Below are 24,584 nucleotides of genomic sequence, written 5' to 3'. Positions count from 1 at the left end.
AGAGTGGCCTAGCGATAACATCCGCCAGCTCCCTCAGCACTCGTGGCTGCATCCCATCGGGGCCCATGGATTTATGGATGTCAAGTTTGGACAAAAGATCTCTAACCTGATCCTCCTCCACCAAGGGAGAGTCTGCCTTTCTCCAGCCTTCCTCTCTTGTCTCCAAGGTCTGGAATTCCTGAGGGCTGGCCTTAGCAGTTAAGACTGAAGCAAAGAAGGCATTCAGCAACTCTGCCTTCTCTGTATCCTTTGTCACCAGGGCACCCGCCCCATTCAGCAGCGGGCCCACGTTTTCCCTAGTCTTCCTTTTGCTATTGATGTGTTGGAAGAAGCCCTTCTGGTTGTCCTTGACATCCCTTGCCAGATTTCATTCCAACTGGGCCTTAGCCTTCCTTGTCGCATCCCTGCACACTCTGACAATGTCCCTGTATTCCTCCCAAGTGGCCTGTCCCCTTTTCCACCCTCTGTGTACTTCCTTCTTCTGTTGGAGTTTGGCCAGGAGTTCCTTGCTCCTCCATGCAGGTCTCCTGCTGAATCCGCTTTGCTGGACTTCTTACTCAGAGGAATGCACTGCTCTTGAGCCTGGAGGAGGTGACGCTGGACTATTAACCAGCTTTCTTGGACCCCTCTTCCTTCTAGGGCCCTACCCCAGGACATTCCCCTAAGTAGGTCCCTCAAGAGGCCAAAGTTAGCTCTCCTCAAGTCCACGGTTGTGATCCTACTCATTGCCCTGCTCCCTCCTCGTAGGATCCTGAACTCCACCATCTCATGGTCACTGCAGCCAAGGCTGCCCCCAACCTTCACATCTCCAACTAGACCCTCTCTGTTGGTTAGTACAAGGTCTAGCATTGCACCTCTCCTCGTTGGCGTCTCCACCACCTGAGTCAAGAAATTATCATCAATCCTCTGCAGGAACCTCTTTGACCATTTGTGCCTAGCTGTGCTGTCTTGCCAACAGATGTCAGGGTGGTTGAAGTCTCCCATGAGAACCAGGGCCTGTGATCGTGAGGCTACTTCCAGCTGTCTGTAGAAGGCCTCATCGATGACTTCGTCCTGGTCAGGTGGCCTGTAGTAAGCCCCCACAACAGTGTCACCCATGTTAGCCTGCCCTTTGATCCTTACCCATAGGCTCTTAACTTGCTCTTCATCCACCCCGAGGCAGAGCTCCATACGTTCTAGTTGCTCCCTCACATAAAGAGCAACTCCACCACCTCGCCTTCCTGGCCTGCCTTTCCTAAAAAGCACATAGCCATCCATGACAGCATCCCAGTCATGTGAGCTATCCCACCATGTCTCTGTAACCGCAATGAGATCATGGCCCTGCAACCGCACACAGATCTCTAACTCTTCCTGGTTATTCCCCATGCTGCGTGCATTGGTGTACAGGCATTTCAGAGAGCCAGTCAAGCATGCAAGCTTCCCAGGAGAGGTGCAAGAGGATCCTCCATAGCCATGTTCCATGCTGTCTCCCCTGGCTGTATGCACCCGCTGGAGGCCTCCTGACTTGAGCGGTGTTTTACTGACTCCCCTGCCACTATACCACTCCCCTTCCCCCATCTTGCCTAGTTTAAAGCCCTCCTTACCAGGCTGGCCAATCTGTTGGCAAAGACACGCATGCCTGGCTTAGTGAGGTGGATCCCATCGCTCCCCATCAGCTGTTGATCTTCAAACAGGGTCCCATGGTCATAGAAACCAAAGCCCTGTTGCCAACACCAGCAGCGCAGCCAGCTGCTAACTTGGAAAACTCATCTACTCCTCCTCCTGTCCTTTCCCCTCACAGGCAAGATTGAGGAGAAAACAACCTGGGCTCCCAGACCCTTCACCACCATTCCCAGAGCTCTGAAGTCCTGTTTGAATATAATGTTTCATATTCCTGTTTCATATAATGAATTTCTGGTTATCAGGTTCAGAACTGTTCACTGCAAATCAGGTCTTATGTCTACAAAACTAAGCTCTTTGTTTCCCTTCAGGTTATTAAAAGATTCTTGTCAAACTCCATCAAAATATGGTATTGGAAAAATTAATTCATATGCTTCCAGGGGGACAAAGTGGGTGTTGATCAGGTATTGGCTGAATTCCCAAACCCATTACTGGTTAAAGAAAGCAACCTACCTCTTGTCACTCTCTATAATATCATTTTGTGGACACTTCAAATTCCTGCAGTATTTTACAATACAGACAGAAGTATCCAGCTGTAGGACACCTGGAGCCTTGGCATTTAGACTCTGGCTACACAAATAAACAGTACTGCAAAAATAACTACAAATAAGTCATATATGCTGTGCTCTGTAAACTCAGAAGTGCTGTTGCTTATTCTCTTGATTGTTCATTAGAGGGAAAAAATAGCAGCAAAATCAGACAAGTTAATGCTCTTTGATTACAAGCAGAAAAGCAGAGCACCCTTTATTACTAAGGCTAACTGATACTTCCTATTATAACAACCATTTTGAATTTCTTGAAGCCTTGCCAAACTTAAAACATTGAGGTTGAAATCTTCCATGCTGAATATTTACCCTAAGCTGAACTGTTTAAGGAAATTTCAGCTAAAATTGTTCAGCCACAGCTGAGAACAAGATTTGGAAGACAACACATTGTTGTACCCCTATGAAAATTGTGACATTTTTTCTTCTTTTCATCAAATAGCTCCAACAACTGCAGACTGTGGATCAGCTAAGGCAATCTCAGATACAATGAACCAGAAAGCAGTTGCCCACTATTAGCAAGGACTGCTGGCTGCAATCTCACAGAACATGACATTCATCATTTAGGTGCAAAGCCTCACCTCTCCATTGTCTTCTGCTTAACCTGGGGCTGCCTCTGCCTCCAGAGCTGGGTAGGCTGGTGAAATCTCTGCCAAAAGGAAGCTGGGACCGGGTCAGGGCTTGGACTGACATCCTGAGACAGATGGTGAAGAGTAAGACCTGGAGATATGGGAAATGGTAAGGGCACGGCTCAGGCCTGCTTCAATAGGCCCCATCTCTGCTCTGCGTCCATCCAGCACCACTGCCACAGTGCATCTTCTCATTCTCTGGTCAAAGGTTTTCTCTGTGAGTGCAGTACCAGCTTGAGGAAAAAGAGCAAAGTGGTGCTCCAGGGTGACAGGTGTGTGAGAGATGCATGACTCATTTTGCTCTCACCTTTATGCACTGCAGCTCCAACGAGTATGAGAGAATAATTTATCTAGTTATACGATGAAGGGTTTCAAACTGTTTCTTGAGAAACTGCTGATCTGAAAATACCACTAGGTAAAGCACTAATACTGATAGGATACTGCTGCCAATTCTCACCGTGCTGTAGCTGTATTACAACAGGTAACATCCTCCTTACAGCTCCAGCTTTGATTCATCTGATTTAGTGAGATTCTTGGCTTTCATCTAAACATAAAAATGCATATAGGACCGACAGTTGTACAAATTTTAAAAATGGTACCAAAGAGCAATCACTGGCTGCAAAAAAATAGTATGTGACAAAAGGTCCAACTAAGCAGAAAAGTATCACATTTTAATAAATCTCAATTTTTGATATGTGACAAAAGCTTGCATATTTGACTCAGCAATATTGAGTCATTTTATCATATTATAGCAACCTTATATACTTCCTGTTTTGCTTTAAAACATTGCACCAGCTACTATGTTAACCAATTCTAAAATTATACAGCAGTAAACATATGTACATATATAAGACTCTTCTATATTTACACCTATAAGTAGCTCACCAGCTAATATTTCCAAAAAAGGAAAAACAATACTATTACCTTAAGCAATATATCCAGGGCAACATATCCACTTTGTAGCATGATACAAAGGTTTTTGGAAGCAGGATGCAGAGATTTTGCCTTTATGCCACTAGCCTCATCCCACCCTGAGCTGGTAGTGACTAGGAGGCACGCAACAGCACTTCAGTGGCCTCAGCTAAAACAGTTTACTATTCCAGTTGGCCTTAATCAGCAATGCCAGAGAATGACATGCCCTTTAGGTAATTCCTCCCACTGAGTGTCCGGATCCATTAACGGGGCAGAGTGCAAGGACTTGTACTGCCGGTGCCCCCAGTGACTATTCTGTAAATGAACAAAGTGCTTCCGCCTCCAAGAATGCTAACTTGGCATCGGCCAGCAGCAGAAGGCTCATTCTCTTTCAGGCTGCACTGCTCCTGGCTGAGCGCAAGCTACTGCTGAGCATACCACGGCTGTTGCTGTTGTTCCTGCTAGTCCCAAGTTGCACTTGTTTCTGTTGCTTCTTGGAAATTTGTGTCACAGCCTGTTGAGGTCTCCTCAGTCGTGACTTGTGATGCTGCACACAAGTTCTGGGCACAGTAACCTTCCCGGCTTCTCCACCTAATTTCTCTTTCAAGGAATGATATCCACTTCTCCTAGCTGCAAAAAAGGCATCATGCCAGGAACAGACCTGCTAAAACAATCAATATTCCCGACACCACAAAGGGAAACTCACAGCCTTAATTAAAGCCATTCAGAGGGAAGGGAGACAGTAAGAATTATGTTTCTTTGTATACAAAGCAATCTGAGAAAGCAGGAGGCTCACAACAGGGACAGAACATTTTTAGAGGGGCTGCACTGCTATTACTAGATATTCATGCCAACATAGCTGAATCCATGTGTACTAACAACAAAGCAAATATGCACTCTAAAGAACATTTTTGAGAGAAAGCAGTTGAATTTGCTCTGCATTCCTACTCATGTATTGTGCGGGCAGCAGGAGGGAAAGCAATGATCCCACGGGCACTCAAAAATAACCCAAATCCATTTACTTTAAAGGTCCGATTCAAAACGCACAGAAATCAATATGAGCCTTGGCTTCAGTGCGTCTTTCACTGGCCCCTGTGCTCACGGAAGAGGAGTATGTGTGCAAAGGAGCTGGCAGAGATACAGCTCTAAATCCCTGCCTCTCCATTTTCCCCACAGCTATCACACTCATCTACATTTCAGTTTAACCCACGTTTTATGTTCTAGAAAAATGCAACAGGGCAAAGCTGTGCTGAAGTTTCTGCAATACCCTGAATTTCAACTTCTGTGCAAGATGACTCCTCCCTCCTCCTTTTCTGGCAGCTCATCTGACCTGCTGTCAATCATCAGTGGCTCCTACAGCAGCAATCTGGTGAGGGCACCTTCTGGGCTCTCTGAACACATTTCCATCCTCCACACTGATCTGCTGTGGTAGTTTCATCCTCACAGTGATGAAACAACCCCCTTCCAGGTCATAGGAGCAGATTCCTTTGCTCTGCTCTCTCAGGCAAAACAACATCCTGTGAGAATCACAGGGACATTTTTATTCTGAAAACTCACCTTGAAAGATCCTTCTGCTATGTTAGCAGGCCTTCCCTGTACAAGTGGCTTGGTGACACTCACTGACCCTGTGTGTGCAGAGACTGACAGCACTGCTGTGTAGTGCAGGGCTCCAGGCACGCAGGGAAATGACCTCCCTGCTCCCTCCATGAAGCAGAATATCTTTTCCTCCAGAGTGCAATGGGAACAAAGAGGACAGCAAAGCCATGAGGACACCAGCCTCACGAAGGGAAAGGAGAATTTACCCACTGACACCAGGGGTGGCCTTCAGGGACACTGTCATAGCTCCTCAAATCAGAAGAGCAAACCCTGAGCCCACTTCATGCTCCAGGTATATCATTACATTTGCTTGGGAACCCACTAAAATTCCAAGTTTAACTCTCAGACACGTTTTTTAAAAAATGCTTTCTTTAAATACTTAAATAGCAATACCAGAGATATAAAGAGTGAACATTACAAGGCCGTTCTGCCACCTATTTTGAATGGAAACGCAGAAGGAATCAACAGTGCTAGAACAGCCTTGCACATCATTCAGGGACAGGGTCACCTTCAGGAAGCTTTGTTCATTAAAATGTATAAACCAGCTGTACAAACTTGCCCTTTTCATTTCAAAGAGGCCAAATTCTGAGATTTTCCTTTGACAAATCTTTCTCTGAACTTGCAGTGAATTTCCATAAAACCCACATATATACTAAGTGAAAGAGGAAAAGGATTCAGGTTTGGCTGTGTGGTAGGAGCCCATTTTTATTGTACTCAACCCCTCTTTGACACCCGATACCTCCCACCTCCCCCCAACAAAACACCCTCTTATTGTGCCACCTCTGTGGGGTTGACAGACTCGGGTCATTTCCTCCCCACTCCTTTCTTTCTGTGACTAACATAAGGGTGTAATTTTTGTAATAGAGAGACACTGTCATATGTCTCCCTCCTCTTCCCACAGCAGAGGGAGAGAAGAGCGCAGCTGGGACTGGATGACTCGTTGCAGGAGCCAAGAGGGATGACGTGCACCACACATACACCCAGCCGACTCTGTTGACCCATTTCTAAGTGCCTTGAGCAGCAGAACTGCTCCTCTCACCTCCATACAGCAGGAATGCTGCAGGAGATAAGCGATCAGAGCTGGGCTGTGGTGCCCTCCAACGGAGAAAGAGAGCTCCTGAAGTCCAGGTATCAGGAATACCACTGCAGTCCAGTTCATTTCTAAATGGCTGCACAAAGAACCAACAAAAGAAAAAACAACTTGGGAATAGAAATCACTCCGATGCTTCGGAGGTGTGGGAAAAGAGCAGAGAGGCTTAATACGTCTGATGGGCTTAGAAAAGCTTGTTTTGAGCAAGAATTCCAGATTCCTCCAGGGAAATAAACTTGAAGGAAGAAAGGATAAGGGACCCAAGATGAGTTTAAAAAAGATTAATTGCTGCACTGTTAAAGTAAGAAAGCTCAGAATCAAATATGATGCCAGCCACCATCAACAGGGAGTGAGGAGGCCCAGGAGAGGAGTGAGGTTCTAAAGGCAGTCCATCTCCTCCTGACATGCTGCGCCTAGTGCTTAATGTCCCCCCAAGGCTGTGCACACTAGCTGGAGGAAGAAGTTTTACAGGTCCTGGATAGGAAATCCTTCAGTGAGAAACCACAGGAGGGAATAAATTACTGTCTGAAGAGTTAGTGGGCTGAAAATCAGGAACCTGTGAGCTTTAACACCTGCATCTGGCCCTTGAGAAAGGCACTTCCCCTGTCTCAGCTATATTTCATTTTACTTTTCAAACAGAAAAGGTATCTATCTAATAAGATTTGTTAACTTTCTCATGTGTATGAACAGTTTTGAAAAGGTTAAAAGCAATTGTTCTTCATACACGTAACACAAAAAAAGAAGCTAGGGCTAGTAGGGTCAAACTGAAACTACATATGCACTTATATGAGATGAGGCCATTAGAAATCTAAAATTACTGAGTTTTCTATATTGTAGAATTACAATACAAACCTATTTGGTCCACAATCATATAGGTAATGCATCTACTTTTTAAAGTAGATTTTAGAGAGCCAAAATGATTTGGAGGCCAAAGGGAAATATTAAAAAAAAAGAAAGAATTCACAGATCGGATACAGAAACATCGACACCCAAAGCACTCAGTGATGTGATCCTGTCTGGTTTGCTTACAACTTCACCAAATATAACCCGTTACATTACCACATGCTAACTTTTCAGTCAGAGTCCTGCCACATTCAGGATGGCCTACCTAATGGAATTAATTCGACTGTGTAGAAGAAAGGGTTTCTAGATGTAGGAATTGTGCCTTATTGTCTCCAGAAACTAGAAGGCAATGGGCTTGGAAACAAGAACAGGAAATAATATCTTAGGACAAGTAACACTTTAGGGCAAAGATAATCAAATGATACTCTAGGAAACATTTCTTCCTCCATTATAAAATTCACATATATCCCTGCATCAGTCATAACAGAAAAACAGTTGCACATGCCCACCATGTTTCTCATTTTCAGGACACACAGCTCAATATTCTGGGGCCTGATTTTCAGAAATTCTGCAAATTCCTAATGCTGAAGCTCAAGAAAGGTGTGCTCTGAACAAATAACACACTAAGTTGTTTTAAAACATACTAACAGATCATAAGCATTGACTTATCACACATAGGAATTGTAAAAAAAATAAAAAAAGTTATAAGAGCTAAGACATTCCAACGTAAAATTTTCTATGGCTCTGTTAGGAAATTAATAATTATGCAGTGTTTGGAAGGTATATAACAATTAATGCATGAGCCACATACTAAACTGAAATTATGACAGGAAATAGTGAACAACTATTTATTCCACAACTGTCACCCATGATAAATAAAGTATAACCACAACAATAAATAACTGCAGTGAGATAAGAGCATGTCCATATATCATGAACAACTGTGTTGCAGTCCATTGCCATAAATGGCCCAAGTCACTACTGCATAGGCCAACTGGAACTGGAGATTTTTTCCATCCAAATTCTTGACTCTTAACTTCAGTAATTTTAACATTGCCATGTATATTACACAGATTGATAAAATGCACCTAAATATAGAAGAATGGTTCATAAACGCTAGAAGGCTCCAAACTTTACAGGGAGAAAGAGAAGGATTATGTAAAAGAGGAAATTATCACATTTGGAGTTACTGGAGGGAAGAGCTACAAAAAGGGGGACGCACATCCCTTCCAGCATCAGCTGGTGTAATGCACGTGCGCCAAGTAATGCTGTGGGGTAGCATATGCACAATTGTTCAGCACTTTCAATTACACTATGGCAGCATCCACCCTTCGAAACAATTGGAGTGAAGGCACAGTTGAATTAATCTCAAGATAAGCAGCGGGGGAGAAACTCTTGCCAGCAGAAAAGCTTCCTTCAAGAAGCACTGATGGTCTTTCATATTCCATTTTAAGTTAAGGAATGCCATGTAAAACTGAAAAATATGCAGAAAAATAAATGGTGAGGAACAATCCTGAACTGGTCTCTTGAGGAAAGGATTCTGATGACCTAATGAGTGTTTTCCAGGTCTATGATTCAGCAAAAGGGAAAGAAAAAGAAAAAAAAAAATCTCAGGAATAAAACAGCAACAGCCGTGAGGAAGTGCAGATCTGAAAATAGTAGCAAAGTGTCACCTTCATCCACTCCAACAAAGACTTCTTGCAACAGTGACAAGTTGCTAGGTGATATCTTCCTGCTATTTTCAGTACATGCTGCTTGCTGAGCCCTATTGGAGCATCTCCCCTCATTGTATGTCAGTACGACGGACTGCTCGGCCCAGGAGGAGAAGCCAGTGCCAGCCTGCCAAATGCTGGCAGAGGCTGTTTAACTCAGAAATAATGATGGCTTTTGAAACTAGAGATCATGCGTCTTACAAGGAGGACACTTTGCTGTAGTTTCAAATATAGATAGGAGCAGATGGAAAAGAATTTTTATATCATCCATCTTTTTTTAGCTAAGTTACTTCCTACTGCATCTTTCCTAGCGCTTTGCAATATTCAGTGTGGACTGGGCAAGTAACAGACCTCCCACCACTCTCTTTGTGCATTCTACTTCTACTTCTCTCTTCACTGATACCGAATATGAGAACACATATCAGTCAGATAACTGACTACCCAATATCAGAGCACAGCATACACTAAATACTCAATAGAAATAACGGTGAGGACCAGGTCAGAGATATAAACAGGAAAACTGCTAATTAACAGCTAACAGCAAAGCTGATCTACAGCAACTTTTTAGAAATTCCCTACATCTAAAGAGAGATGCTACTGAAATGCACAGGATTATCGGTTTTGAGCACACAGTTTGTAAAGTGTTTTCCTGGTCGAAAGTACTAAATGGGGTGCAATGTAAACAACTAAGCTGAACTTGAGCTGACTCATGGGGCGTGCACACTATTTTTAAGGTTAGCAGATAAGAATATTCCTATTGCATTAGATTAGGCTATTTTACTGTAATCAGTGGTTTTAAAATGATTTTTAATCACTTTAAATAACGTAATTTGCGTTTGTCATAAGCAAAACTAAATTACTTTCCATAAACAGAGACAACACTCACGCACTGCAGGGAGGTACTGTGAGGAATAAAGGCGTACTCATATGATTCAAATCAGTAAATACTTGTTCATTCAAACAATTCCATTGAAACCAATGGCTTTGCTTTTGCAAAGACAATATGATAGCTGCAGAGAGCTTTCTTATCCTCAAAGAGAAGACTCTGGAACAGTTTAGTGATGAGTTTTGGTAATTAACACCATTGATTCCTAGACAAAACCAGGTAGTTAGGATTGGTAAGAGTTGTGGGGATTCTGCTAAACACCACATAATTCCTAACTATGCTCAAAGTGAGCCTTATGAGCTCACAGAAAGCTATGGTTATGTTTAAATCTATATGGAGCCCGACCTTGTTAAAATCTGAAAGACACCATACCTGATTCATCTCTGCTTCCAGAAATTTGAATTCAATCCCACTGTGCAGTTATACATCCAGCATACAATCATCATTGAAGTGCTGTAAAGTGTTTGTGGGATCATTAATTTTTAAAGGGAAGTTTTTTTTTGTTTTTTCTGTTTTTTTTTTTTTAAATTATCACTCTCACGCTCTCACCTTCTATGTGTACCAGTGTCCGGTTGGCAATGGAAACTCATTTTCTCCTAAAGGAAATGGGAACCACAGATGCCCAACATCTCACGTGAAGGCAATGAGTTGCCCAATAATTTCAAAAGCAAGATTTACTGTCAATATGCCCTGTAATAGGTTTCATACCAAAAGGGATATTTTGCATATTCTGGTACTTATAATCAAAGCAAAAAAAAAAAAAAAAAAAAAACAGGTAAGATCCTCAGACAATGTACTTTGTCTGAATTCCTGCATTCGTGGGTCACTACAAGGATAGGCAAACTTCATCAAGTGATATGCGGCCCAATATTTTTAGTAGAGGGCAAAAAGATTCAGAAAATGCTAGGGGTGCGGCACAACATATTTTACAGTGCATAAAGCAACCTTGCTGTGAGATCTTACCAACTTGAACGCGTTGTTTCCCTCATTTTCTTTTTTAAAATCATAAATGAGATGAGACTAATAAATTGTTTCCCACTGCAATATGCAAGGGCTGAGAAGATGCCTAAACACATCCAACCAAGAGGCCCAAGCACAACTGGGAGTTTCTAAATAGCCCACTGCTGTAATGTCTCCCCTTCAGAAATAAGTTCAAAACTCACTTTTAATTTTTTTTCTCCATTACCAGCTCTTTCTGTTCTGGCACATGAAAAAACACTGGTCCCTACCCTCTTCTTTCTAACTGGACTCAGGTTAATTAACAAGCAAGACGTTTTTCACGATTACAATGCTAAAGCTCTTCTTTCTTCATAAGTTAAAATCAAGGTTGATAGTTCTTCTGGGTGTTGATTTTGATGTTACAAAAACAGCATTTGATCTGTATGGTGGATAATAGTAATTTTAATACCTGTTTAATGAATTGTTTTCATGTCAGACTGAATCATGATTAGGGATTTTTTTTTTTTTTTAAGTGAAGCGCAGGAGAACAAGGAAGTTTCCAGCGAAAGCAGACATTTGCTGTGCTAGACCTAGCATATATGCTTGAAGAAAGAGGCCTTGCTCCAGAGAGCATAAACGTGGCAAAACAGAGCTAACAGACATTTGAAATATCATCAGTCTCCATTTTACAAATAAAAAGCACAGAGCCTCTGGTGTCAGAGCTATCATCTGCTATAGTCAGAGAGAGCCTTTCAATGACTTCATCAGGTGATAAAATTCAGGGCTGGAAACTGTACAACCTTGAACTGACTTCCTGCCAAAAATTGTGTTGTCCTTTTTTCCCAGCTTTCCCCCGCACAACTTTTTACGAAGCTATTAAGCATTTTCAATTTATCACTTACAGTATAGTGGGAACCAGAAGTCCTGGGACAGACCGAAGGAGCATTACAACTCCTACATTACCCACGGCTGCTATACTCAGCATGGTTTGCCTATGCATGTACTACACGGCCAACAATTGTTTTCAAATTTATCAGAAGCTGGCGTAAAATCTCTCAGCAAAGCTTCAGTTGGAAATTCTAATCTCATGCACTAAAGACTATTTTTTGAAGAGGTTATTTTCTTCACTGTAAACCCTCTAAATTTCTGTTGTTGGTACTGACCATTTCCACTTATGCAATCCTGCAGCATCACATTAGTCAAACTGATTTCTGTAACTCAGGAAAAGACTGTCCTGAGAGAAAAAAAATTGACAAAAAAGAAAAGATACCCTCACTATTTCTACTACAAATAGAAGTTTTCTATCCAAAAAACCCAGGAAATTCTCAGCCCCTTTCAGTAACGCTACTACTTCTAACAATCCTCAACTGACACGAAAGAGTCCACACTATCCAGCAAATGGCATATTCAGATGTTTGTGCTAGAGACCTAAGATCATACAGTGTTTTAAGTAAGAAACCTGCTCTCTGAAAGTCATACAGTAGATTAATTTGGAGAATAATGTTGACAGCAAATTTATGACCTAAAGAGAGAGCTTGGGGTCCTCCCCCAGTTCAACTCTCATATGTTTAACTTAACCTGTTCATTGATGAAATTCAGTTATTGCATATGAGTCCTTTGATTTTGCCTCTCCAAAATTCCCAGCTGTCTAGATAGGGAGCACAGGCTAGAAGTCCATCACTGTAGAGGAGATTTGGATAAGAAAGACTTTCACTATTTCTATTTTAGATGCAGAAGATCCCTATAGCCACCCTGTTTAGCTTCTACATGCTGCCTCTCTCAAAAAGGGAGCTATAGCAAACACTTTGTGGCATATCTGAGAATATCCACAGCATAAAATGCTTGAAGGTTTCAACAGTATCAACATCCAGACCTAATCAAAAGAGAATACTGTGCCTGAAACCCTATAGTCTACTGACTGCAGTGTATACTAACAGAAGTACTGCCTCACTCTTCCACAGGTCAGTCATATTTGCAGAATGAAAACATTAACTGGAGAAGTCACAGAGGGAAAGGAAGGAAACTGGTGGAAAAGACAAGCTAGAGTAGTTGGAAATTCTTGAGTGTCATAGATTCTGGAAAGAAAAAAAAGAGAGTACCTCCTCCCAGGATCCAGATTCGTGTACTAGCATAGCGTAATATTAAGAACACTAATGCTCCACTGCAGTGGACAAAGAAGGAACAGAATAGACGCTATTCCTCTTTGACCCTCGCTGTGCTTTGTCACAGCTCTTATCTACACAACATGGATATCATCTATCTCTTTCAGGAAATATTGCATACTCCATGTATTTCTTGCAATACACTGCCATCACAACCACCCTTTTCTGTGTTTTCTTTTTTCTTCATCCCAATATGACACACCAGATTCATTTCTTTTTATAATAGTTGCACCTTTTTGTAACAAAAGGGCTCCCTCCCAACACTGAGTTAAGCTGCTATTGAATCTTCATATTTTCTCTCTGCTATAGCACAAGACTCATTTGAAATAAGTGAGTCATTCAAATGATTTAAAGTCTTGCACATTTATGAAAATTATAAAACGCTTTTCATGTGGTGTAGGAAGAGTAACAAAACCACTTTACACATGCAGAGGCACAAACCAAGCTAGACACCTACCAGTCATTGCACTGGAAGCTGTGCTCCCATTTTACGCCCCTCTTACACTTTTAGCTTGTCTTTTGAGCGTGTAACAATTCCTCCCCATCAGATATCACTTCTGTGGGCTCAGTTTCTTTTTCACACTGCTTTCGTACCTGTGTAGTCCTTGTTGTGTCAGTAAAAGTTATTGCCAATTTTCATTGGACTACCCTGAGCAAAGAAGCAGATGCTTCATGACTAATGCAGCCCTTACAAGTTATGGATAACAGCACAATAACTAACACATAGCATCTGTAGTATTCAGTCAAACATGCAGATATCGATGTCCCTGGCATATGACCATGTTCATTTAGGAGACAGAATGTTTGCCTTGCAATCAGGAGATTTTACTTCTCCAGCATTGATCACACTATTGCCCACGGGACAGTTTTCCCTGAAGACATGCAGGTGTAAACAATGCAAGACTCTTCTGCATGCTGCAGAGGGGAAGGAGACAAAACCCCTTCCCAGAGCTTTCACATGCTTCTTCCAGCCTAGAGGAGAGGAGACTAAAACCCAAACCTTAAGTCTCCTGCATCTCAGGCTCTGGGCTGTGGACCACCAATTCATTGCCAAACGTACTTCCTCCTAATCCACAACCAGGCAGTGCTGCACTGGCCCATTGGCCCCCAGGTTCCCTGCGCTCACATGCCCTAAGGATGAAGGCTAAACATCCAAACTGTGCTTTAGCTGGACCTGGGCCTCCCCGTCTTAGTGGCATGACGGCAAGAGCCGTTGCTGTTGAGTGCAGCTCTTGGCACTGGCAGGACAGCTCCTGCCAAACAGCTCAGCCAGCTTACGCACAATAAAACTGCGCAGCACAATTTTGTAACAGGGAAGAGTAACTTTGTTTTGCAGGCTTCTATACTCTCCTTCTGTACCCTCCGTACAGGAACGGCTTGTAACAACTTCCTCAAATCTAGAGAAACATGACTCCCAGCCGCAGGTCTTACTGATCTAATAGCGAAAAGCCTCTAGCTTCTTCCTCTCATTCCAGATTTCTAATGAATTACCATTCTTTCATGCATATAACCACATTCAGATGTCTTGCAAAGGCTGAGATCTATTCAGACAGAGAATGTAGGCTTTGGGTCCGGGGCAAGAGAGAAATCTAGAACAAGACTTCTCTATTACCTACACATTCATGCTAAACCATCACTTTTCCAATTTTGTGAAGAAAACCAAAAGGTCATTTACAGCTGTCCCATATAGCAGCTCAACACTCTATCTCTGTCCTGATACCCAGCTGCTCACACGTTTCCACATATGAATGCAGAAGAAAAAAAAAAACAAAAAACAAAAAAGAGAATAAGCATTTAGATAAAATACATTAGACTCACAAGCAGGTACTCCTGCTCACACAGGTCTTCAGTGAAGGGTGGCTGGTAGACATTCCTGTTGCACATGTCAGAGCTGCACCCTCCATAGGAAATGAAATACAGACTGCCTACAAAGATCTGAATGCAATACAAAACGCACTGAAAGTAATGGATGTGATCTTCATCTAACATTTGGATGATTTTCAGTGATTTCTGAGACTCTCAGAAAAGGCCAGACATTTGGAAGTGACACAACTGTTGCTCCTGCCCTGAAAAACCTGAAAGAAAACAATATTGACATTGCTCATTATTTTAAGAGGGAAATCCCTCTGAGCAAGCAGTTCCAGCCCAGCTAATAGATACAGGGTGAATCAAAGTGTAATAAGCAGTAGAAACACTGCAATGGTACACAGTCGGCCCTTCTCTAAAGGGACTTTGCAGTGCTCAGAAGCAGCATTCCACGTGACCTTAAAGCACTGCTTTTAAACGTCTCAACGATGCTGTGGGGTCTAGCAACTGCAAGTGATGACTTAAGATGCCAGGAAGAACTGAAGCTGGAATCATGCCATGCTAGCAAGGTCAGAATTGCCCTAAAATCTGTATTTTTCAGAGCTGGGCAGGATTTTGTATTAGTCACCCTGAAAGACTGCTCCTCCAGCACAAACTGGCTCTGGTTCAGCAATAACACAGAGGGCCGAGTGCCATCTACTGGGCTGCTTTATCACCTCTTTCCTGCTGCATCTGGATTTTGCCAACATCTTTTTTCTAAGTGCAGACAGCCCGCCCCTGGTTAGACTATTGTCTCAGGCACAGTCACAGGGTAAGATGATCCAATGAAAGCATTTCAGTCGTAGGCCTAGGCATAAGTAATTATAAAAGAACTTGTCAAGTTGTGAAGCTGCCTGAAGGGGCCCTGAACTGAGCAGCAATGTGACTGACAGGCTAACCGAAAAGGAACAACTCTAGCTGGACAGTGGTCCAGGTACCAACCTTGCTCAGAAGAGCTGCTTGCAAGCCACAAGAGTTCCGAATGAGGCATTAACATATGTGGTCTAGACTCGTGCACATAAACACATCAACAATGCTGTTAGTTGGTGAATAGTAGTTCGTGAATACTATAATGCTAGTTACATGCCAGCTGGTGAATACAATAATAAGGAGGCAGCACCTCAAGTTCTCCAAAATTTCAGCTGTTGGAAAACTGTACCTCACCATAGTACGGCTACCTTATCATCAGTGTAAAATCATGTTTTACTGCTAGCTACACTGTCTGACTATAGAAGCCTGTCACAGCTGAAGAGGTCAAGAGTCTAGAGCTAGCTGGAGAGACAGACCTTAGAAGAAAGCCCAACACCAGTATCCATGGAAACCCTGGAAGGGCTTCACAGAGTCTCACAGCTGGCAAATTCTCAGAGAATATAAAAAGAAAGAACACCAAAAATGTGAAATTTAATTTTCTTTAGTTTGACAAACAGGCAGAATAAAAGTTAACAGAAAAGACTTATTGCTTAAAACTGCCTCTGGTTGTGTGAATGACTGGTAGGAGGGTCACACAGGATCATTCTGCCAGCTCATCTCTCACCAGCACAGGGAATCGCTTGCCACCTTCACAGAGCTGTGTGTAAATTGCCCGATACAGCTGAATTGCAGAAGCCTCTGGGTGGAGCCTGGATTCCAGAACAGGCAGGAGTTCTGCCATCATGACCTGGACAGAAGCAAAGGACATACGTCACTGGAGTAGAGCCAGAGCCTTTCTTTAGGACTCCATGAAGGTGCATAAAGAAGTGAAATCTAATTTGAACAGTATGAGCAATAATATGCTAATATTGGCAGATGATGGCTTTCTTTTGTCATATTTAACAATAGCAGAGTTGTTCATCCTCTGCTCGCTGAAGTACACCAGCAGCCACTCAGTGTTCATAAACATGCAGGACATATGGTAGTGCTTTTCCTCCACTATCTCTGACAGCACAGTTATGTCAAAGATGGCCCAGTCCTGGAATGAGATCAGGTCTCTGTGCGAAGCTGATAGTAAATGTACATGAAGATGCTACTTTGAGAGGTCTGTAACCACACAGTGGACAGCTTTATTCAGCTGGTAAGTTCAGCCCTTCGCTTATGACTGGTTTTGTCACCACCCATTTGGGCTACATTAATACAGGACAGATGTGCAAGCGGCCAACTCCAACCCATACACAATAAAGCTGCACCCCTCCCCAGCAGCACAGCTTACTAAGGATGCTAAAGCTGTCCTACGTTCCCTGTCCTGGCCTCTGGCTTATTAAGCCTAGCTTGTAATGTCAGTCCGCACTTTCAAAGGACTCATTGGCCTGTCTCAGCATAATTTACTGACAGTGATGATGACAGTGACTGACAACTCAAGCACAAGAGAACTCACTATCGGAGGAAGAAAATTAGCCTTTAGTTCTCCAGTCTGGAATTAGTCCTCAGAAAAGCTTTTTGCCCTTCACAGACAACTCCAGACCTCATCACCTCTGCTTAAAGTTCCAGAAACTCTTTTTTTTCCTTCTAGCTGGTGTCTGCTAAAAGACAGTGAGCAGTCTGGTCATTAGAACTGCACAGAGCCTACTGTATACAGCTCTCACAAGAGTGGACAGTGAACTGCACATGACAGTCACATTTCTTAAAGCATGTTTCAGTGGTGGAAACAAAGGAAGAACTAAACAGAATGAAGTACAAGACACCTGCAGGGAGCCAAAAGCTGTGGGTTCCCTCTTCTGTTCTCTATAAGTTTGCAGGAGACAGGGACAGGACACAGCTGTTAATCTTTGGAAAGAATTTTAAGATTTGTAAACATAAAGAGCTACCCTAAGGGGAAAATCAGCACATGGAACGCTACATCACCCCATTTCCTAAGAGGAAGCCCCTTCTCTTTTTCACCTACCTGGTCTGCCCCTGATGCATAAGAGTAAGGGGAAACTGACCTGCACCGTCAGAGACAGGCTAAGAAAGAGCCAACAAGACTTTCTATGATTCTTGGTGTTCCTCCATAGAAAGGCAATGGGACAGAAGTACGTGAGTTCTTTCAAACCCAGGAGATCTATCCTGTACCAGTTCTGTTCACTTTACCTCTCCCAAGAATTTCACCTATCCTACACAGTCTGCGCAGAGCTACTTCAGATATTCAGAGCTTACCCAGTACAAAGTCAAAGTACCTGTCTGTAGATTCATGTGTGGAGGGATTCATGTGTGGAGGGATTCATGTGTGGAGGGATTCATGTGTGGAGGGATTCATGTGTGGAGGGATTCATGTGTGGAGGGATTCATGTGTGGAGGGATTCATGTGTGGAGGGATTCATGTGTGGAGGGATTCATGTGTGGAGGGATTCATGTGTGGAGGGATTCATGTGTGGAGGGAATAGGGTCCAGTCAGCCCAGCATCCAGGCAGAAGGCTTTGGTCACTACTACATTTGGGCAGGTAAAAAGGAAAACCCCACAATCCACAGTTCAGGGGGTACAGCGCTAAAAGCTTGCTGCCTGCCTTCACACAGGACATCTTCAGCCAGAGGGAGAGGTGCAGTCAGATACCGGCAATTCTTCCTTGGCTTGTAAAAGAATTGCTTTTCCAGTGCCTCTATCATTCAGCTCAATGGCAAAGGGTAGGTAGCAGACAGGGTAGATGCGATTTCACAAATCATCTCTACCCTTTGCTGTTTGTAGTTTGAGAAGAGCAAACAATCCCTCTGCAGCAAACACCCTGTTCAGGCTAGTGGAGGGACTCACTTCATGTTCTTACAGTCTCAGAAAGGTAAAGTCAAGATTAGCAGCAAAGTACAGTCATTTGAGATTAAAAGCACAGGAACAGACAGCAGAGAAACTCACTAGTCAAAGAAGTCAAGTAGGACAGGATGAGAGAGCGGGTACCCTCATAGGACTGTAACAGGCTGCTAAAACGGATCTCCAGGCATTAGCAACAACCTCTGCCACTGCCACACTCCACAAGAGTAGCCAAAAAATGATTTGATTTTCCTAGTCTCAGTCAGTTAAAAAGAAAGATTAGATGTGTGCTGTAATTCACTTGGAAGTTATGACCTGGACTATGCAGGAGCGGGTCAGACATTTAAAGCCATCTGCTCTGGCATTAAGAAAAATAAGTCAATCCACAACAAAGTAAGTGAGGCACTGACAGAACTTGGACATGAGGTATAAACATAGAAACACCATTGGGAGAGTTTCTTGGGCTGCTGCTTCCTCATCAAGACTCAGTATTGCCAGCTGTTGCACCACAACTGCCCTTCTCCATCTCTACCCAGCAGCACTAATGCCCTTAACTCACCTTTTGTATGGTAATTTCCTGGTTCAGCATTGACACTTGCAACTTCAAGGCAAACAGGTCCCTCAGCTCCTGGAAACTGGAATAACAGAGGAGAGGCACAGCCAGCACACCTGCACTGCCACATGCCTGACCCCTGGGAGCAACAGAGTCTGGACAGCAGCTTCCTGCATCCCCAGTGCAGTCTGGACACAGCCTCATCTGGGACTCTGCAGCTGTCAGGATGGAAGAAATGGCAGAAGGCAGGAACATGCAAGTTAAATCTGCACTTCCAGAATTTGGGATCTACTTATTGTTCCTGTCACTAGTCATTCATTTACATTACGTTAGTCAGGGTAAGTCTCCCACACATAGCACAATCAGGACACGTTAAGCCATGGTATGCAGTTTCCTAGCTCTCTCAACAGCTCCATCATCAGCCCTCCTAAATTGCAGCAGTTCACAGAATCACAGAATGGCTGAGTTTGAAAGGGACCTTTGGAGATCATCTGGTTCAACCTCCCTGCTCAAGTAGGGCCACCTAGAGCAGGCTGCCCAGGACTGTGCTTTATACACGTTGATAAGATCCCCACTGAACCTTCTTTTCTTGAGGCTGGACAATCCCAGCTGTCTCAGCCTTTACTCAAAAAACAGATGCTCCAGTCTCTTAATCATGTTCATAGCCCTTCACTGGACTCACTCCAAGAGCTCTATATTTCTCTTGTACTGGGAAGCCCAGCACTGGACACAGTACTCCAGATGCAGCCTCACCAGGGCTGAGTAGAGGGAAAGGATCACCTCCCTTGACCTGCTGGCACCGCTCTTGCTAATGCAGCCCAGGATACCGTTGGGCCTTCTTTGCCACAAGGGCCCCTTGCTGCCTCATGTCCCACCTGCTGTCCACCAGGACCCCCATATCCTTTTCTGCAGAGCTGCTTTCTGGTTGGTTGGCCCGCAGCCTGTACTGGTGCCTGGGGTTATTCCTCCCTAGGTGCAGGACTCTGCACTTCCCTTTGTTGAACTTTGCGAGACTGCTGTCTGCCCACCTCTCCAGCCTGTTGAGGTCCCTTTGAACGGCAGCACAACCCTCTGGCACGTCAGCCACCCTTTCCAGTCCTGTATCCTCAGGATTCTTGCTGAGGGTGCACTCTGCCCCATCATCTAGATCGTTAATGAGTCTGTACTGAACCCAGTATTGACCCCGGGGCACACTGCTCATTCCTGGCCTTCAATGAGACTTCGTGCCGCTATTTAACACTGTCTGAATCCAGTCATTCAACCCTTGTGTTCAGTTAAAAGCCCCTCCTGATTGGTGGTAAACAGATGCCATGGCTTCACTTCCCACCAGAGCAATACTACATTACCATTAAAGATAACCAAGAGAAAAATTATGTTGGTACACAATGTTCTGCTCACAGATGCCAGGCTACTGCTCAAACATAGCTAGCAACATTCAGACCTGACTATGAAAACAGGGACTGGCCTCACCTTCTCGCAGAAGCTGCAGCTTATGTAAGCACTGGGATGCTACGGTTTGCAAACCCTCCACGGTCAGAAGGCTTTCATATTCCCTTTGCAGAGTGGGATGGTCTACAAGAGAAGCATAGAGGACAACTAGCAGCATGAGGATACTGCAATCTTCCCCCAAACATCAGCTTCTAGGGTGGGCTTGGGGTAACTAATCCTCATTTTGGGCAGAGAAGGTTCCTGCCCCTGTTCATTGTGTCCAGCACAAGCCAGGAACACAGACACACATATAATTGTAGCCTGCTGGAATCATCTTATTTCCCCCTCTCCCAGCCTTTATTTTTAATTTTTTACCTGCATACTCAGCTTCCACACACTGGCTCAGAAGGGCAGGGACATCCCGCAGGACCTTTACTTCCTCCTCTATCTCTGCTGGACTGAAAGCTGGCATCGGTGAACAAAACTCAAACAGCAGCAGCTTAAGGAACATTTCACAGAACCAACATGGAATAACTCGGAACACGACCCTGAGCCCTGGGCCAAGACAGCAAGAATCAGGGGCAGTGGCAGAGGGCAAGCAGCCCTCAAAATGGCAATGCAGGGAGCACACTGAGGACCGCACAGCTGTACATGGCCTGCTCACTTCATAAAACTTTTGATCCAGACAAACAGCACCATGACTACTCAAGTTCTGCACTAAAAAAAAAAAAAATTTCCCGGAGAATCAGCTTGAACTCTTGTTATTGGAAGGATGACTCTCTCCAGTAAGGGCACCCCACAGATGGTTTGAGCCCAATGCCTATTGTATTGCATCATGTGCTCTTAGAGGAGATGGTGAGCTGAGAAAGGATACAGTTGTCTGGATTTTCTCTATAAAACGGTTCCTTGCAGCTGCTGCATCTGCACTTGACTGACAGAGACGACAACTCTCCCATGCCCTTCAAATTCAAAAGGGGCAGGGAACAGAGGAGTTATGATCTTGGTACTAGACAGTGCTCACAATGAGCTGCAAAACATCAATATGACATATCAACGCTTCAAATACAGACATCTTCCTCATTCCATTCTTTTACTAGGAAAATAGTTTCTTCTTTTTTTTTTTTTTTTTTTTAAAAAAAAACAGCCATTCCCTCCATAGTTTTGACAAATATTAGATCAACATGGATATAGAATCACAGAATCGTTTAGGTTGGAAGGGACCTCTGGAGATCATCTAGTACAACCTCCCTGCTCAAGCAGGGTCCTCTAGAGCATATTGCCCAGGATCACATCCAGACGGGTTTTGAATACCTCCAGCGAAGGAGACTCCACTACCTCTCTGGGCAACCTGTTCCAATGCTCAGTCACCCTCACAGAAGTGACATCCTGCAGAAAGTATCAGATATTGCAAAACATCCATGATATTTCTCTCAAACTGTTTTGAGGGGAAGGATTTACAGCCATCAGAACAGACAACGCAGTTCTACAAATTAAGCAGTGTGAACATCAGCAATTCTGTTGTATGCAACCTGCATTATGTTTTTATCCCATAGAAAATGTAATGAAGCTTCCCTTCCTTTCTCGACAGGTAAGCCATTTACATTTCTGTACATCTATTTTGTTAGTAAACGCGTGCATAAAGGAGTTACCGTGGTAGAGCAGATACAGGACAAAATCTCACCCTAGCTTTCAGCACAGCAATTCCTTCATATGCCAAACATCCTTGAGATTCTCCTGTAATCCTTATTTTAGGACACAGTGATATGTTTGGCAAGCAGCATGATAGCACTGCATCAGTACCAGGGACTGAACAGAACATAGGGGTTTAAAGACAATATCAAGACTAAGGTGGCCAGGACCTTATATGAGAGTCCAATTTTTAAAGCAGATGTCACACAAATAGTGGCGAGATATCAGAGAAGTCTATTTCATTTACAAATTTCAGCATCACCACAGGTGCATGGTCCCCATGTCATCCATTACTTAAAGAATGGCTTTAAAGAGCCAAGGTATCTCAGCCATTCTCCCAAAACCTGCCACAGCAAGTGAGAGCCATCAGGAAGAAGTTTAAAATAGCTACACAGTACATGACTGTCTAACCCGAGTGCTCATGCATCTTTTCTCCAGCTGGGTGGATCCTTTAAATCATGGTAGAAATTGCAGTTTTCAGAAATACATTATGAAAAGAAACAGCAAGATTAGCAGAATAGGAAAGAACAGAAGTTGCCAGGCAAGATGCATTCCCTCTATAAGGGATCTTCAGAGCAAAGGTTATTTTGAATTTGTCACTGAGTTGAAAGTAATAGCAAAGAATGTAAAATTTTATCAGAGTGATTAGGATGCAGAGGGGTTCGGCTTACAAGGGGGTGGGGAAAAAAAGAAAAAAAAAAAATCAAGAGTACCAAATCTTTACAACTTGTTGGAGGGCAACTAACAAATTGGTGTCCAAGGGACAGTTCTCTAGAGGAAGAAGAATTCTGGAGGATACCACAAGGAGCTATAGCTAGATTCAATGTTTAAGCTTAAAAACTGGACAAGCCACAGTGGCAAATCTTCTAAGCTACGGTAAGATTTCCCAAAGGAAGTGCTGGAAAATCCTTACTGGGGACACTGGAGAACAAACTAAAGCACCGAGTTCACAAAAGCCAACTGTCTGCACCATCAGTGTGGTAACACTGGAATTGGCTCTGAGACAGTACATTAAGCAGGGATGCAGCCTCACACAAGCACAGCCACAGTGCTTCTGGGCTAGAGGGGTACACCAACTGGGTAGTTCAAGTCAGCAACAGCTTGGGAAACTTGTTTCATTGCACAGGGCCTACAGGGACCCCAAAGGTTTACTGCCTTCCGCTAGGATACAGCATCAGCAAATACTTCTGCACTATTGCTAAGTCCATGATTAAAGCATCCCAGGGCCTTTATAACTTGGTGATTAACAGGAATAAGCACTCTGGAAAAAAACCCATAAAACTATTGACTAGAATAACATGAGAACAAATACTCTGAGAAGTAGCCTCACCTAGACACCTTGTATTGAATCAACCCTCCTGCTCTGAATTCAGGCCTGATGCACTGCTGGGTCAGAGCCCAGCTGTGACCCAGTAACTGACCAGGTGTCCTTCCCTCTGGCCTCTCTCTTCACAGCCCTTAAGCAGAGAGTAGTTACAGGCAGGACTGGTTAGGCTGGGCTTACCTCGAGTTCCTGGAATAGGCTTTCCTGTAGGGAAGGGGAAACTTCAACCGGGGTCTGCAAAACAGGAGGATCATCAATGCCGACTGCCAGAGGGCAGCGGAGCCTCACCTTCAAATAGAGAAAAATGACCTTTTGTCTAAATTTGACATTAATTTAGTTGTCATGGAAGATGTCAGCAACCCTAGAGACTGAATTCTCCACTGCCTTCATCATGTCCATGACAAAGGAGAATTAGTCTGTTCATTCATTTCACAAATGTCACTGAGGTCCCTTGGGAGAGCTCTTACATCCTGCCACCAGAAGTCAGAGGTGCATCCAAAGGTGAGAGGCAGTGGATGGGACCAAAACCCTGACAAAAGCTGAGAACATACATGGAAGTCACATCTTCAAGGCAGCTAACAGGAATAATCACTACAGATACAGGCACGAGCAGACCTCCCTAACTGTACTGTCACACTGGAGCATGACAAGGCAGATCTGCCTAGTACCATAGGTACTAAAGAAATAGGAAAGGGATATTTCAGCTTCCTCTGGGAATAGGTTATCTCAACCCCAGAGCAGAATCAACCCTAACCTGTTTTGCAGAAACATGTGGGCTAGCAGTTACATCTAACTAGAGTCACATGCAAACTATGAATGCAGGACAACAGTTAGGTTTTTAAGTAAATAAACATTTGATTCCAGATTCCTGTTCCCCCAACAACTGTCACTCGGTGTCCTGTGTCCATTCCAAGAGTACATGAACAGTGTTAATTCCCTCCCTTCACCGATGCAAGAGTTGGGTTGTGGCAACTGTAGAACAATTTCTAACATTTTCTGGGTGCTGGTGCACATCAGATCTGAACTTCATTGTTTCCTTAAAGTGAAGAATACATAGAAATGAATATAGAAATTGTATGAACAA

General features: G+C 43.6%; 1 protein-coding gene across 6 annotated transcripts in view; it reads right to left on the bottom strand.

Annotated features, from left to right (window-relative positions):
• TEDC2 (tubulin epsilon and delta complex 2) overlaps positions 1 to 24,584 on the bottom strand; it is a 39,948-nt gene that overhangs the window by 11,581 nt on the left and 3,783 nt on the right. For 2 of the 6 annotated variants that reach the window (XM_068908180.1, XM_068908181.1), the window contains 6 exons: positions 23,681 to 23,734; positions 21,362 to 21,446; positions 20,863 to 20,971; positions 20,530 to 20,631; positions 19,066 to 19,277; positions 2,783 to 2,921 (listed from right to left, as the gene is read on the bottom strand). In XM_068908180.1, the coding sequence (XP_068764281.1) occupies positions 2,783 to 2,921; positions 19,066 to 19,277; positions 20,530 to 20,631; positions 20,863 to 20,971; positions 21,362 to 21,446; positions 23,681 to 23,734 (701 nt within the window). Of the gene's footprint in view, positions 1 to 2,782; positions 2,922 to 2,950; positions 4,373 to 16,200; positions 16,473 to 19,065; positions 19,278 to 20,529; positions 20,632 to 20,862; positions 20,972 to 21,361; positions 21,447 to 23,680; positions 23,735 to 24,584 lie in introns of those variants that run through there. The other 4 variants (XM_068908182.1, XM_068908183.1, XM_068908184.1 and 1 more) reach the window with 3 other exon arrangements.

This window comes from Struthio camelus, chromosome 15 (assembly GCF_040807025.1).
Source record: "Struthio camelus isolate bStrCam1 chromosome 15, bStrCam1.hap1, whole genome shotgun sequence".
Taxonomy (NCBI): domain Eukaryota; kingdom Metazoa; phylum Chordata; class Aves; order Struthioniformes; family Struthionidae; genus Struthio; species Struthio camelus.
The sequence above is the reverse complement of the archived record's forward strand: the minus strand, read 5'-3'. Positions and strand labels throughout refer to the sequence as shown.